This window comes from Heliconius melpomene, chromosome 16 (assembly GCF_056956725.1).
Source record: "Heliconius melpomene rosina isolate 202511_hmr_F chromosome 16, ASM5695672v1, whole genome shotgun sequence".
NCBI classification, from domain to species: Eukaryota; Metazoa; Arthropoda; class Insecta; order Lepidoptera; family Nymphalidae; genus Heliconius; species Heliconius melpomene.
The window spans coordinates 7,132,455-7,144,811 of record NC_140404.1 but is presented as its reverse complement, the minus strand read 5'-3'; the positions used below and the strand labels follow the sequence as shown (position 1 = coordinate 7,144,811).

Sequence of the window (12,357 nt, the reverse complement as noted above, 5' to 3'; positions counted from 1 at the left end):
ACTATTGGTTATATTTACAACGAACGTTAATACGATTATTATTAATTATTTTTTGTTCTATCTGTTGCATAGCGTCCATTATCTTTAGGGTTCATTAAATATAGGCGCCAAAAAAAAATACAACACATATAGTTTAAACCTTCTGGTAATTTGATGTTTGTTATAAACTAAAAGATATTTATTGTAAAAAGAAATGACAGCCAAGTTAAATGTTAAGTAATGTATCGTTCTCGACTTTACCGACAAAAGAATGGGAGATCTATTAGAAAGGTACACAAAAGTGGCGCCATCTCGTAAACACAACTCTAGGGGCTTATATCAAATAGAGAATGACAATTGCTTATTACTTTCTAAAAAATAAAATAAATAGAAAATATAGAAAGAAAATAAATAGTATAGGCATCTGGGTCTGAAAGTTGAAACATTCTGCCATTGTTGCCCGTCCCTGCAGAGGCTACATTTTTTAAAGATTGAATTATATATTCGTGAGATGGTAGTTCTGGGTATACCAAATAACACTCAATACTGGAAATTTTAAGCCAGACTTCATTTAACGAAGTCCTTACAGTTTCAATAACTGTACGTTTTGTCATACTACAATTATTGAAGCTATAAACTAAAAAAATTTAACTCTGACTTACTTATGCATCTGACTTTTTACCTCCTATGAAGTGTTTACTGCAAATTTTGTCGTCCGGTTCTGGATACTATAGAAAATAGCAATCCATCGACACAAAAACAATAATTACTAAATATCCTTAGAAGTGCAAGGCGAATAAAATTGATTTAATTAGTGCATTGCATTTCAAATTAAGGTAATTATGTCCAATATCGTTTACTTTTTTCTTTTTACAGCAACTATCCATTTAAATCTTTGGTATAATTTTCAGGCCGCTTTAGGAAAGACATCAAACTTACACGAAATATTTCTGCTGTTATTTTTACAGTGTACAATGCAACAACAATAATGCCCCATTTTGAAAATAAAATTGACAAGTTTCACTAAGCCCTTACTAGCTTACTATATCCCCGTCACACCTTTGGACGTTCCGAATATGGGTTCTGTTCCCAGTTGGGATAAAATTCAATTCTAAATTTCACTCGACAATTATATTTGCAGGTTGGTGTAGTTACAGCTCATTTACGAGTACTCGTAGTACTCGAGTTTGGTGCCATTAAGACCTTGTTTTATATTAATTGCTTTATTGTTATTGCGTTTTTTGATCTAACTTTCACATTTCCGGTTTTTTTTTGATTAATAAAAACCTTGATAATAATTATCAATTTTTCCTATATATATGTGTAATAGTCTATGTTGCTACCAAATATCAAGTTTCTAGGTTAAACTTTAATATATAAAACGGTTACTGATATATATTACATATACATAAATGTTACATATACAACTATACATATCGTTGAAACTTTATATTTATCACAAACCAAAAGGTTTAAATTTAAGATGCTAAATTTCACATATAGACTAATTGGTTTACGAATTATGAAGGTGTCAAAAGTAACTTGCACTAGTACGTGTAAACTACACACTGCGCGCTTCCAGGTTTTTAATTCTGGCGCGTCAATCTCGGACAATAACTAGGCATCTTCGACGTTGAAATATCCTAGTGTTAAGAGATTTTGTTTTTCTATTTTTCGAATTCCGCGACACATTGCTTATTGAGTTTTGTTAGTTTAGTTTTAATTTTTTTAACCGAGACCCGAAAAATGGAATATGTATAATAATTCCCTCGAGTAGGCATCGAACCATTGTGGGTAGTCAAACTATCCCTCTGTGCTGCGATTTAAACGATACTAGAGACTATTCTTAAGTTTTGTCGAGTGATAATGTAAATTTTAAAAATCTTTAAAATAATTGGTATGAAAAAGTCTAATGAGAATATTATAAAACACGTTTAAAGTATTGTCTGCAATATACAAAGTAAAATATACACAATGGGAATTTTTGCACTCATTAACTTAGACAAAAGCCTAAATTCTTGAATGTGTTTTCGTTACTTTGAAATCATTATTATGTAAATTCATCAACATGTTTATTTAGTTGTTCTATTTAAAGCGTGACTAGGAACTAGTATAAATAACAATTGTTATCAAAGTACTTAACACTTTTAGGGACCTTTAAGAGAATCAAAAACCCTCGACTCATTTTCATCTAAAACTTCTGATATTATTATTATAAATAAATAATAAATTCACTTAAAAAGTGTTATATAAGCGGCGAAAGCAAAATATTCAATGTAGTGTGGTAATTTCGGACATACTTATAGCAGGGTAGGCAGAGAGAACCTAGTGTTAACACACTTCTTTCCCCACTTACCGCCGAATTTTTCGAAGCATTGCGTGTTTATTAGCGAAACTTAACACCGCGCTTTTTACCGTAGTGCCAGAGCAAAGAAATGAAAATATTAAGAAATAATAATTCATTCCCTCGAGTGAGGATCAAACCCACAAACGTTCAATCAAACAAACGTTACAGGCCACGACGGCCTCGTAAACTATATAAACTAAACAAATAATACGCACTTTGATATAACGTGTATATGGACCGTTTATTTTGAAAGTGGTGTAAGTCCATTTTTGAGAAAAATGAGCTATCACGTAATTCATGCTTAATTTAATGTATTTTTTTATATATAACTAGTCCGTGTTTAATTTCTCAAAAAAACCCACATTTTGAACAACTTAAAATTGGTCGGTAAATGAAATTGCATAATCATCGACATACTAACCTTTAATTTTCTCGAAACAAAAGAAAATGGACTTACACCACTTTCAAAATAAACGGTCCATATTTTATTTGTGCTATGACAGACCTAAAGAAAGATATATATTACGGTTAGGTAACCTCACTGAGCCAGCTATTAAGGGAGGGAAGTACATTAGATAAACATGCTGATAAACAAGGGTGTAGAGGGCTTGGACTTGCGTCAATAAGAAATACTTGGGTGTGGCTGAACAGGTATTTCATTAGACTTTGATGGATGCGTTGACCATATAAATCAACTTTTTGGCGGTACTCATACATTTAAATGTATATAAACAGAGTAACTTTCTAAAATAATTCAATTAATAGTGTACACAGTAAATTAAATGAATGTTTTGTTTTTCAACAACAATGAAAGGTTTTTTTTGTCTTTTCAATAATATCCAAATATTACAGATCAGGTATCACCAAAATAACGAGCTAATATTTCCTTATTCCGACTTCTGTAAAAGGAGGAGGTTATCGATTCGAATTTATTTTGTGTTATGGTCTTTTCGTCAGAACTTTTGACTGGGTGAACCGATTTTGATGTTTCTTTATTTATTTGAAAGCTATTGCTTCCCGTGATGTCCCATTTTAATTTGCTCTATTTCAGACAATGGTATCTATGGTACATGCGACAAATGACAAATGGACGAATAACTCAATATCCCGCCAACCGATTTCGATAATACTTTTTTATTGGAAAGGTAACACTTCAAGGGTAATTTGATGAAAATTTGGTTAGGTTCTGATTTTGGGATCCGGTTGAATATGAAGATGGTTTTTGTTTGTTAAAAATTATAATTTCTTCAAGTATCTCAATATTACCATGGGAAAAAAGAACGTACAAAAACATCTCTGAATAGTGGACTTAGATCTATATTTGTCCTTACTTTATTTTTGAAAAAAAAAATGAAAAGGAAATCTCAATTTTATAATTAATAGAACCTGAATAATGATAATAATATAAAAATCCTTCAAACGATAATTTCTTTTAGGATAATTTTTACCTATTATCCTAAAAGACATTATCGTTTGGAGAATTTTCTATTTTTAATTTAAATTACTACAAAACATACTCTTTAACATAACGAAATATTTTTTTATATCGGAGAAATAATTCTGAAAAACATACTAACATACATTAGTAATGAAAAATTATATTAAAAAGGCAACAAAAACTTTTTCTACAAAACAGACACACAACATTCTTTATAACATCAACAATCCACATGGACAAAACTAATTACGGATGAAATTATTTGAGAGTAAAAAAAATAGATATTAATAAATGAATAGAGAATATCGTAGAACTTTAATTTAACTAAAGCGTTAAGAATAATATAGAATTAAGCAAAACGGTGATCTAATAATACTACAACCCAGCTATCAAGTGCACCACATCTAGCACTTACGATGTGATGAAGAAGATTTCTTATCCGAAGCCAGCTCGGTCTTTTTAGGTGTATCCAAGTCGCCTGCGTTTCGTAGCAAAATACAAAAAGCAATATTAAAAACATTGAAATGATAATACATATATGAGACAATGGTGCACACGATGCATGATGAAATTGAATAGGATTCTAACTTTAGCTGTTAAATAACAACTCACTGATAGAACGCCGAAGTTTCTTACAAAAATAGGTAAAACGATCACGTGCTCTACTTAATTGGCCGCTTGTATCATTGTCAAGTAGACGCAATAACGCTGGTTCGGAACAAGAAGCCACCTCGCCGACAGGGCGCAAAGACATAGCAGCAGAACTGTTGGCAACTCTTAGTGTGTCCACACATACTGGACCGACGGGGCACTCCAGCTTTGCAGAGTATCGTACGCGAGCGAGCGCCACAGCAAACTGCCGTAATACCAAAACTCTGCGAGACTGCTTGCTTCGCGGTATAGAGCGTACAGTAGTTGTCACAACTCAAACTATATTGGGTATTATATTTATATTATTTACAATATTAATACGTAAATATAAATAAACAATAGTAAAACTCGTAACATTTGAACTAAAATGATAACTTCAACATTAAGTAGGTAGTATCATATATTTATAAGAATTTGTATTAAGAAAAAATACTATCTGAGAAGATAAAATATGGCAAATATCAAAGACAATATATTATTATTTTCATCTCAAGTGTAACCAGTATGACAAAGCAAGCGCGCGTGTTCGCCTCTTTATATTGTCGATGATAATTTACTTGTGTGATGTCACAAATGCTTTAATAGTAAATGTTAAAAAAATAAATATATATTTTGGATTGTTATAATGAATATAATTATGAAAGGTATAAAAATATATTTATTTACAAGGGCACTTAGGGCACCAGTGTGGGCTCTCAAGCAATGACTGCCAGTGCCTCTTTTTCCTTATACAAAAATTTCAAAGTTTGGCAATTTTCTGAACATAACAAAGTACAAGATTGAATTCCATTCCGTCTCTTATGAGAAACCTCGTGGTAAAATGTCTATGTGTATCAAGCATGATGCAGTAAACGAAAAAAAAAATTATATAAAACATTGACAATTTTTGACGTATCCTAATAAAAACACTTATATTAAATTTCTTCGTCTATTTGATCATAAGTTAACATTATTATTAAAAAGCAATTTCTTTTGTGACATTTGTGGTGTTGATATTAAGATCATTTACAAAAATGTCTGACATATTTAAAAATGTCAAGGGCTTGTTATATAAAATTAGCGGAATACTTGCGACGTCTGTGTGTACGTAGTACGTACTAAGTAGTATTTGTTCGAGTGTAAAATAGTCAAAAATATAACAAGTTTAGCTAACTCGAATTTCCAGTCTTTGTCTCTGTGTCTATCGATGTAAAAAAGATCTTGCGACGTTATTTTAACCTATTTTTGCCGTGTGTGATTTGCTTGGAAATTCGCACACACCTTTTGAAAATATAATATAATTATAACATGAGCCTATATCCTTGCCACGAAGGCAATGTAACATAATTTTGGGAGTTATTTTAAGTTTTTTTAAATTAATTTTAGTTTAAAATGTCAACATCGAAGTTATTAAGTTATATTTAAACACAAGAGTTTTCTTGAAAAATCCTCAGCACCGTATGGGTGCAGTCTATAATAAATATTTCTTGTAAAAGAAGTAAATAACAAGATAAAAACTTTTGATGAAGTTAGCAGGATTCTTTGCACGCGTAAAGCATTAAGAATCTGCCGTTCGGTACGCTTTCGCTTTCTACTTGCTTATTGATTCATCTGTTGCCGTTATTTATGTATGTGATACAATAATTTTAAAATATTTTTAGAAGGGAAGGCAGACGAAACCTAATATTAAGGCACTTCGTTCTCCACTCTCTGCCAATATCTCGAGGTATTATGTGGAGGAACTGAACTCTACAACAAAAACAATATATTCCATTTTAAAGTTAAAAACACAATTAATGAATTAATTATCATCTTACTTTTAAACATTAGCATCGAAAATAATATACATAAACAATTAGTTAATTGTTTTTAATAAATACTATTGCCACACAAAGAGTTGGTGCAAATTATTTAATCTGTGATCCCAAAGGTTTTTGTCAAAAATGCTAAATTTTAGTGAACTAAACAGTTCCATGTTCAAATAAATTATCATTTCCTCACGTTAGTCGCAAAATACATTATGCAGATGTGACAAGACAAGATTCTGTCATCAGTTACAACTCAAGGCTGTTTCATTGTTAATGAAAAACGACACCTAGAGTAGGATGAGCAGTATATGGCATGCTAGTCCTCTTTGAATAAGACTAAGGCAATATAGTCGCAACACTAAGAAAGCATGCATAATATAAGAACCGGGCATCTCTGACGCATCCGTACGTCACAAATCAGAATGGGTGCTTTGTCATTTGCCAATAGTCACCACGAGCATAGTCACGTCCCACCAAGTTACAGTGGTATTATAATATGACCTTTTTTCAAATACATACTTTTTATTAGATTTTATAATAATTATTTTTAAAAAAAGCTATAACAAAAGACGTAAAAACTTTAAAAATATTCAGATTTAATCATTGTTTTGTAAAAAAATATATATATTTTTTAAATAAATAAGAAAGACATTTTCGTTACAAAATTTTCCCTCCTCTTGGCACCTTCGTCGAGAAATACTCCAGTTATGATTGATTCTTGAACTTGGATGACCGCTGCTAAGACCCATTGACAAGTTGTACACGATGCCAAAGCGAGTCTCAAAAATAAACACCTTTTTTTTGATCGATGTTTAATATATTATGTATCACGTGTTGTTATCGCTTATTTAAAATATTTCACATCTTAGCACTTTTAAGCTCATTTTATATTATTTTTAAATTATTTTTATCATGACTAAAGATCGTTCCGCTGCGACCCGAGTGGACCCATTAAGGACTACGTTAAACTTGCAATAGTCAGCAAACTTCTATTTTAACCGATAGAACATCGGGCTGAAAGGACTTAGAGAACAGAAAGAGTCGAAATGAACTCGCTCAATCCTAGGAAGCGGAACGGAGTCATCACTGAGTCCATTCAACTAACAATGACAAGTTACATAGTAGCGTTTCCACATAGAGAGAGGTGAGCCGATCCGCTGTGGAAAGGTCTTGCCAGTTTAAAAAGGACTACCCCTTCCTTGCGCTTCTTCGCCGGACCATTCGATTCTCTTTGAACTTGGAATTGCTTAATAACTTAATCTTGGAAACCTTAATAACTCAACAGGCCACAAGCCGCCATTAATACATAAACAAACGCGTACAACCAGTTAAAACTCCAGCTACACTGGCTCTCCGTGGAAATTCACAAGCATTTACTCATTTCTCATTTTCCATTTAGCTCACTACGCTCATTCCTCTCTCTCATTTTAATTTTGCATTGAAAATCAAAATACAAAACTCTTTGTTTGTGGAAATGTATAGCTATTTTATTTAAAAGGAGCCCGTTTCACGTTAGCATTACCCGCTCATTACCCTATTGCGATGGTAGCCAGTCTTAATTGACCGATTGATTCTTAATGAATTCATATAAAATTCTATGAACTGAATAGAATATGTAAAATATGACGACGATATATTTTCGCGAGTTTTACACGACGCTACTTTTACGTGTTAACATTTTAAACAATAGTCATCATCATCATCAGCTTCACGCTGAATCCCGCATACAGCAGGGTAGGCAGAAGGAACCTAGTGTCTTAACACTCCGTTCCCCACTTTCTGCCGAAAATAAGAATAGTATTACAATTACAGGGCTATTCATTAGTACTTTTCCTACCTTACTTGGTTCTATAGTTAGGTAGTACGATACATAATAGGTGTAGGTATATGTATAATATATTTTTATCTTTTGCTGATATTGACAATCCCTCTATCAGATCTTATCACATGTCATCGCGTATACATATATTGTACCGCATTAATTAAAGCAATAGCCATAAAAATGTGGCCAAACTTCAATAAAAAAAATATTCGAATAACATATTAATGAAGAATTAAAGTTAATAAAACACATTAAATATTTTTAAGTAAGATAATCTAACAGCCATCAAAAGATGGAAAGTAAAGACCAATTCATTGCATTTAAAATAAAAGTGAATGTATAAGCTATGAACGGTAACTAACTAATTCGTTTTAAAAAAAAATGCCTGGTGAAAATTTATTCATAGAAAGCATCAAATATTGTTGTTTTATATATTCGCTGATAGAAACATACCAAATTCCTTTGTAGCAATTGTTATTAGTTCAGCTGCTTTGGTGTGACCATTTCGTATTTCAGTATCAGCATTCACCGTGTAAGTACCCCGTCGGCGCAACATGGCTATAGGGAAGTTCACTATTTCCACTCAAAAATGAACAACAAACACACTTATAGTTGTAAATCATCATCATTTACTGGACCACAAACAAAAAATAATTTAGATTTTATATCACAACACTATGATCCCACAGATTAATATAAAATGAGACAACTCTATAAGGAAGTTCACGATTTATTTTTCTCTAATTAACATTTAAAAAAAAAATAAACGCGCAATACAACATATAAGTAGGTTAACGAACTGATTTAGTAACATGCACCAGCCGTGGCGACCACGTCTACGTAGCAAATTTGAATGGGCTAAGCGAAAGGCGAAAACCGAGAGTACGTTGGCACGATTATAACGCGAATGACAGGATGGTACGCTTTTGAATCGTAGTCTCGACCGCGAGATAGCAAGATCGACGTCGCGTACTGATAACGTAATAGATAACGTGGACAAGTGCGATCAAACACCATTAAGATTTCCTAATATGTTATTTTTGTATTAAACTTAAACAAAATTAAACAGGATATTGTGTATCTATTATATGGCAAAAATTGAAATGTCAGAGTTATTAAATATTTATAATTTTTTTCTTACACATTAATAAATTATTCTATTACATAACAAAACGTAAACGTAATGTAGACTTTTAGTAAAAACTAATGAAATAGTTCTAATTTAATTACATTTATACAAAATTAATGAAAAATATTTAAAAAATACATAAAAATTGTTATTGTCTAGAGAGGGCAGTCGTGATGCGGAGGCACAAGCGTGAGACTGTGAACACAACAGGTTGTGGGTTCCACTCCTACTCAAGGAAATAAAATAATCAATATTTTCATTTCCTCGCTCTGGTAGCGAAGCAAAGTGCAGTGTTAAGTTCCACATAAGTATATATGTGTAGCAAAATGCTTAATGCCTTCAGAATTCTTCGGAAAGTGTAGAATGGAAGTATCTTAATGGGAACAGAGTGTCTTAACTATAAGTTTTCAAAACTGAAAAAAAAAAATCTTTAGGCTTGTAGACTTGAGTAACATGTTTACCATTCTTAACAAAAACCCCCATTAAGTTTTCCTAATGTATCATTTCTAATTATTCTATAAATTAATCACCAAGAGATAATAACCAAACTTAATGATGCAAAGATAATATTTATTACCATTAGCTAGCTCTGGCTATGCCTTGGTATAAATATAAATATTAAAAACCTTCACTAGACATATTTAATAATTATTATTATTTCTTTCAACTTCATACCATTTACCACACATAACAGGGTAGGCAGAGAAACCTAGTGTTAAGACACTCCTTTCCCACTAAGACACTTCCGTTCCCCAATTTCTCAAGGTATGTAAAACAAAAAAAATCAATCTAGAATTTGAATCTCTCTCTGATCTGATTAATCTACAACTTCAATAAGTATATTACAAACATATGTTTGTTAGAATCTATATAGATTTCACATCTTTACCTAATTACTTAAGCTGCAATATTTGTTGTGTAAGAAACAATTAAATTTACTTGACTTTGACATAATTGCCCAAAAAAAAAACTGGGATCTCAGCAAAGGGCCAGTCAGTCTTTCAATCTCCATTCAAGATATGACAATATATTAGGCATTCAACATCAATAAATATCTTTAAATATCGGATGTAGGAGGATTACCCACCACCACCATTAACACCATATATGTGAGTATATAACTGTATTTCTATATAAAGGTATACAATTTATACAGTAGATACAATTATCTATGTGATATATAATAAACAATAAAAATGTCAAAATATTTTTAATTATTCAGTTTTTATAAATAAAAGGTTGCCTGTAAGAGATCACTTATATTAATGCCCACTTTGCTGTATACTAAAATTACAAATTTTACCAATTGTATGTATTATCTTCTTAGTGCAATAAAGAGTTTTTGATTTTATTTGATTTGTCCCAAAATTCTATTAATATAAAAAAAAAGTCATAAGCATAGTATAAAAATTAAACTTCTTAACAGTAGGTAAGAATTTTATCATCTGTTTCTTCCATGTTCATAAAAACAAGCCATATAAATGTTTAAATTAATAAATGTAAGACACTGAGTTATGGTTTTCTTAAAATATTATATGTTATATTTAACTGTTTAAAATTATCCTGATGCTGTTTAATTTGGTAATAGTGTTTTGTACCCTATTATTAATATTTCTAAATATAGTATTTAAATTTTCCTTATATAATTATATACTTTTTAAATTACCACCTACATTTAGTAAATTTTTAATTAATTGTACTCACATAGCGCATATTGTGTTGTTTGTAATTGTTGTTGTTTTATTATGTTATGCTTAGTTTTTTAATGATAAAGGGCCATGTTTTATGGCATTACACTCATGAGTTTTTTAACCACAAATGTTAAATTATTTATTACATATTATGTACGCAATAAATAAAAATATCTAATTAATTTTTATTTGTATGTAGTAGTAATGTTTTTTCATATATATGTATTAAAATTTGATGTAGATGATGATGTAGAAATATGCAAATAAGAATCAGAATAATCAGATATATATAATGTATTTTCTGTTGTAACAAGTCAAAATGTAACAAAAGTTGCAAGACATAATAATTAGAGGCCCTATCTTTAATTACGTCATTAAAAAGTAACCTCAAAACGAGACTACAAATATATTTTTTTATTTTTATCTTATATTCAACTTAGAGAATTCTATGCAAAAGTGTATGTCGAAAATAAAACTGTACAAAGGGGTATGTAATGTAATTAGCATTAGATTAAAAATTGTATTTTGACATGATATCTGTCACTCATCAACCTAGGCTTATGTGGCAAAACGGATGATCAAAAAACTGTAGCCATTTTTATAAATCGAAATGATATGGACGTTTCAACAGCATTATTGATTTCGTTTAAAATGACTAGGTTACAAGAAACATACGTAAATTTGGATCAAGTCTTTTAGTGTCAGTATAGGGAAACGTCACTGTGTAAGAAATCACGATGGCCGACAAAGAATGGTTAGGTGGTACTCACTGCTAATTTTTACGCCTCCTAATGGTTTCGGTGGTTGATTCTCAAATGTCTTTCGAACGGATTTGCTGCCCTCGGCGAATGATGTGGTCCTAGGGCGTCCGCTCATTATTATAGGTATAAAATAAACGACCGAATCCTGAACTTCATAGATACTACTTCACATTTCTCGTTACCACCCTTGCTAGCACTCGCACTGAACTCTCTCACTTTGCCGACTATTATTCAAAGTTAGGGATTCAATATTCAAAATTGTATCACTAAGATGTTAAAAAGATAACTTATTGTCTTGATAATGTTTTATAATATCATTTTGTTAGATTTTTTAAATTTTATATCAATAACGTGAACGACAAATTTTTAGTTTCTTTGGACTTCACAGACTTTATGCTCGCTCGTTCGTTCGGCTAATTTCGGTAAATGCTCGTGCCGTATTCGTCTTCGATCAGTGACGTAATAGCCATCGTTCCTTTTTACGCAATATGATTTTGTAATTTAAAATATATTTTTTCTCTATTTACTTATATTTCTAAATAATAGAATTGATGATATATACTATGTTTCGATTACAAAATAATCCCACAGATTTATAATTTACTATAGGCTTAATAATATTATTTTTTTATTATTATTACTTATAGCTTCAATATTTTAAAAAATATACGTTTTATATCTTTAATTTTTGATAAATAAATTTTACTTTACTATTTAAGTACCAAAAGAAATATGATACTATCATTATTAAA

The 12,357-nt window shown here is 30.9% G+C and overlaps 1 protein-coding gene across 11 annotated transcripts in view; it reads right to left on the bottom strand.

Annotated features, from left to right (window-relative positions):
• Window positions 1-12,357, bottom strand: part of LOC146530866 (glycogen synthase kinase-3 beta-like) — a 30,986-nt gene that overhangs the window by 13,116 nt on the left and 5,513 nt on the right. For 2 of the 11 annotated variants that reach the window (XM_085199339.1, XM_085199344.1), the window contains exons 1-2: window positions 11,615-12,039; window positions 4,180-4,242 (exon numbers count right to left, since the gene is read on the bottom strand). The exons of 2 other annotated variants lie outside the window; for them this stretch is intronic. In XM_085199339.1, the coding sequence (XP_085055465.1) occupies window positions 4,180-4,242; window positions 11,615-11,720 (169 nt within the window). In that variant the 5' untranslated portion in view covers window positions 11,721-12,039. Of the gene's footprint in view, window positions 1-4,179; window positions 4,243-4,376; window positions 4,630-8,477; window positions 8,905-11,614; window positions 12,040-12,357 lie in introns of those variants that run through there. 7 more of the 11 variants (XM_085199338.1, XM_085199341.1, XM_085199345.1 and 4 more) reach the window with 7 other exon arrangements.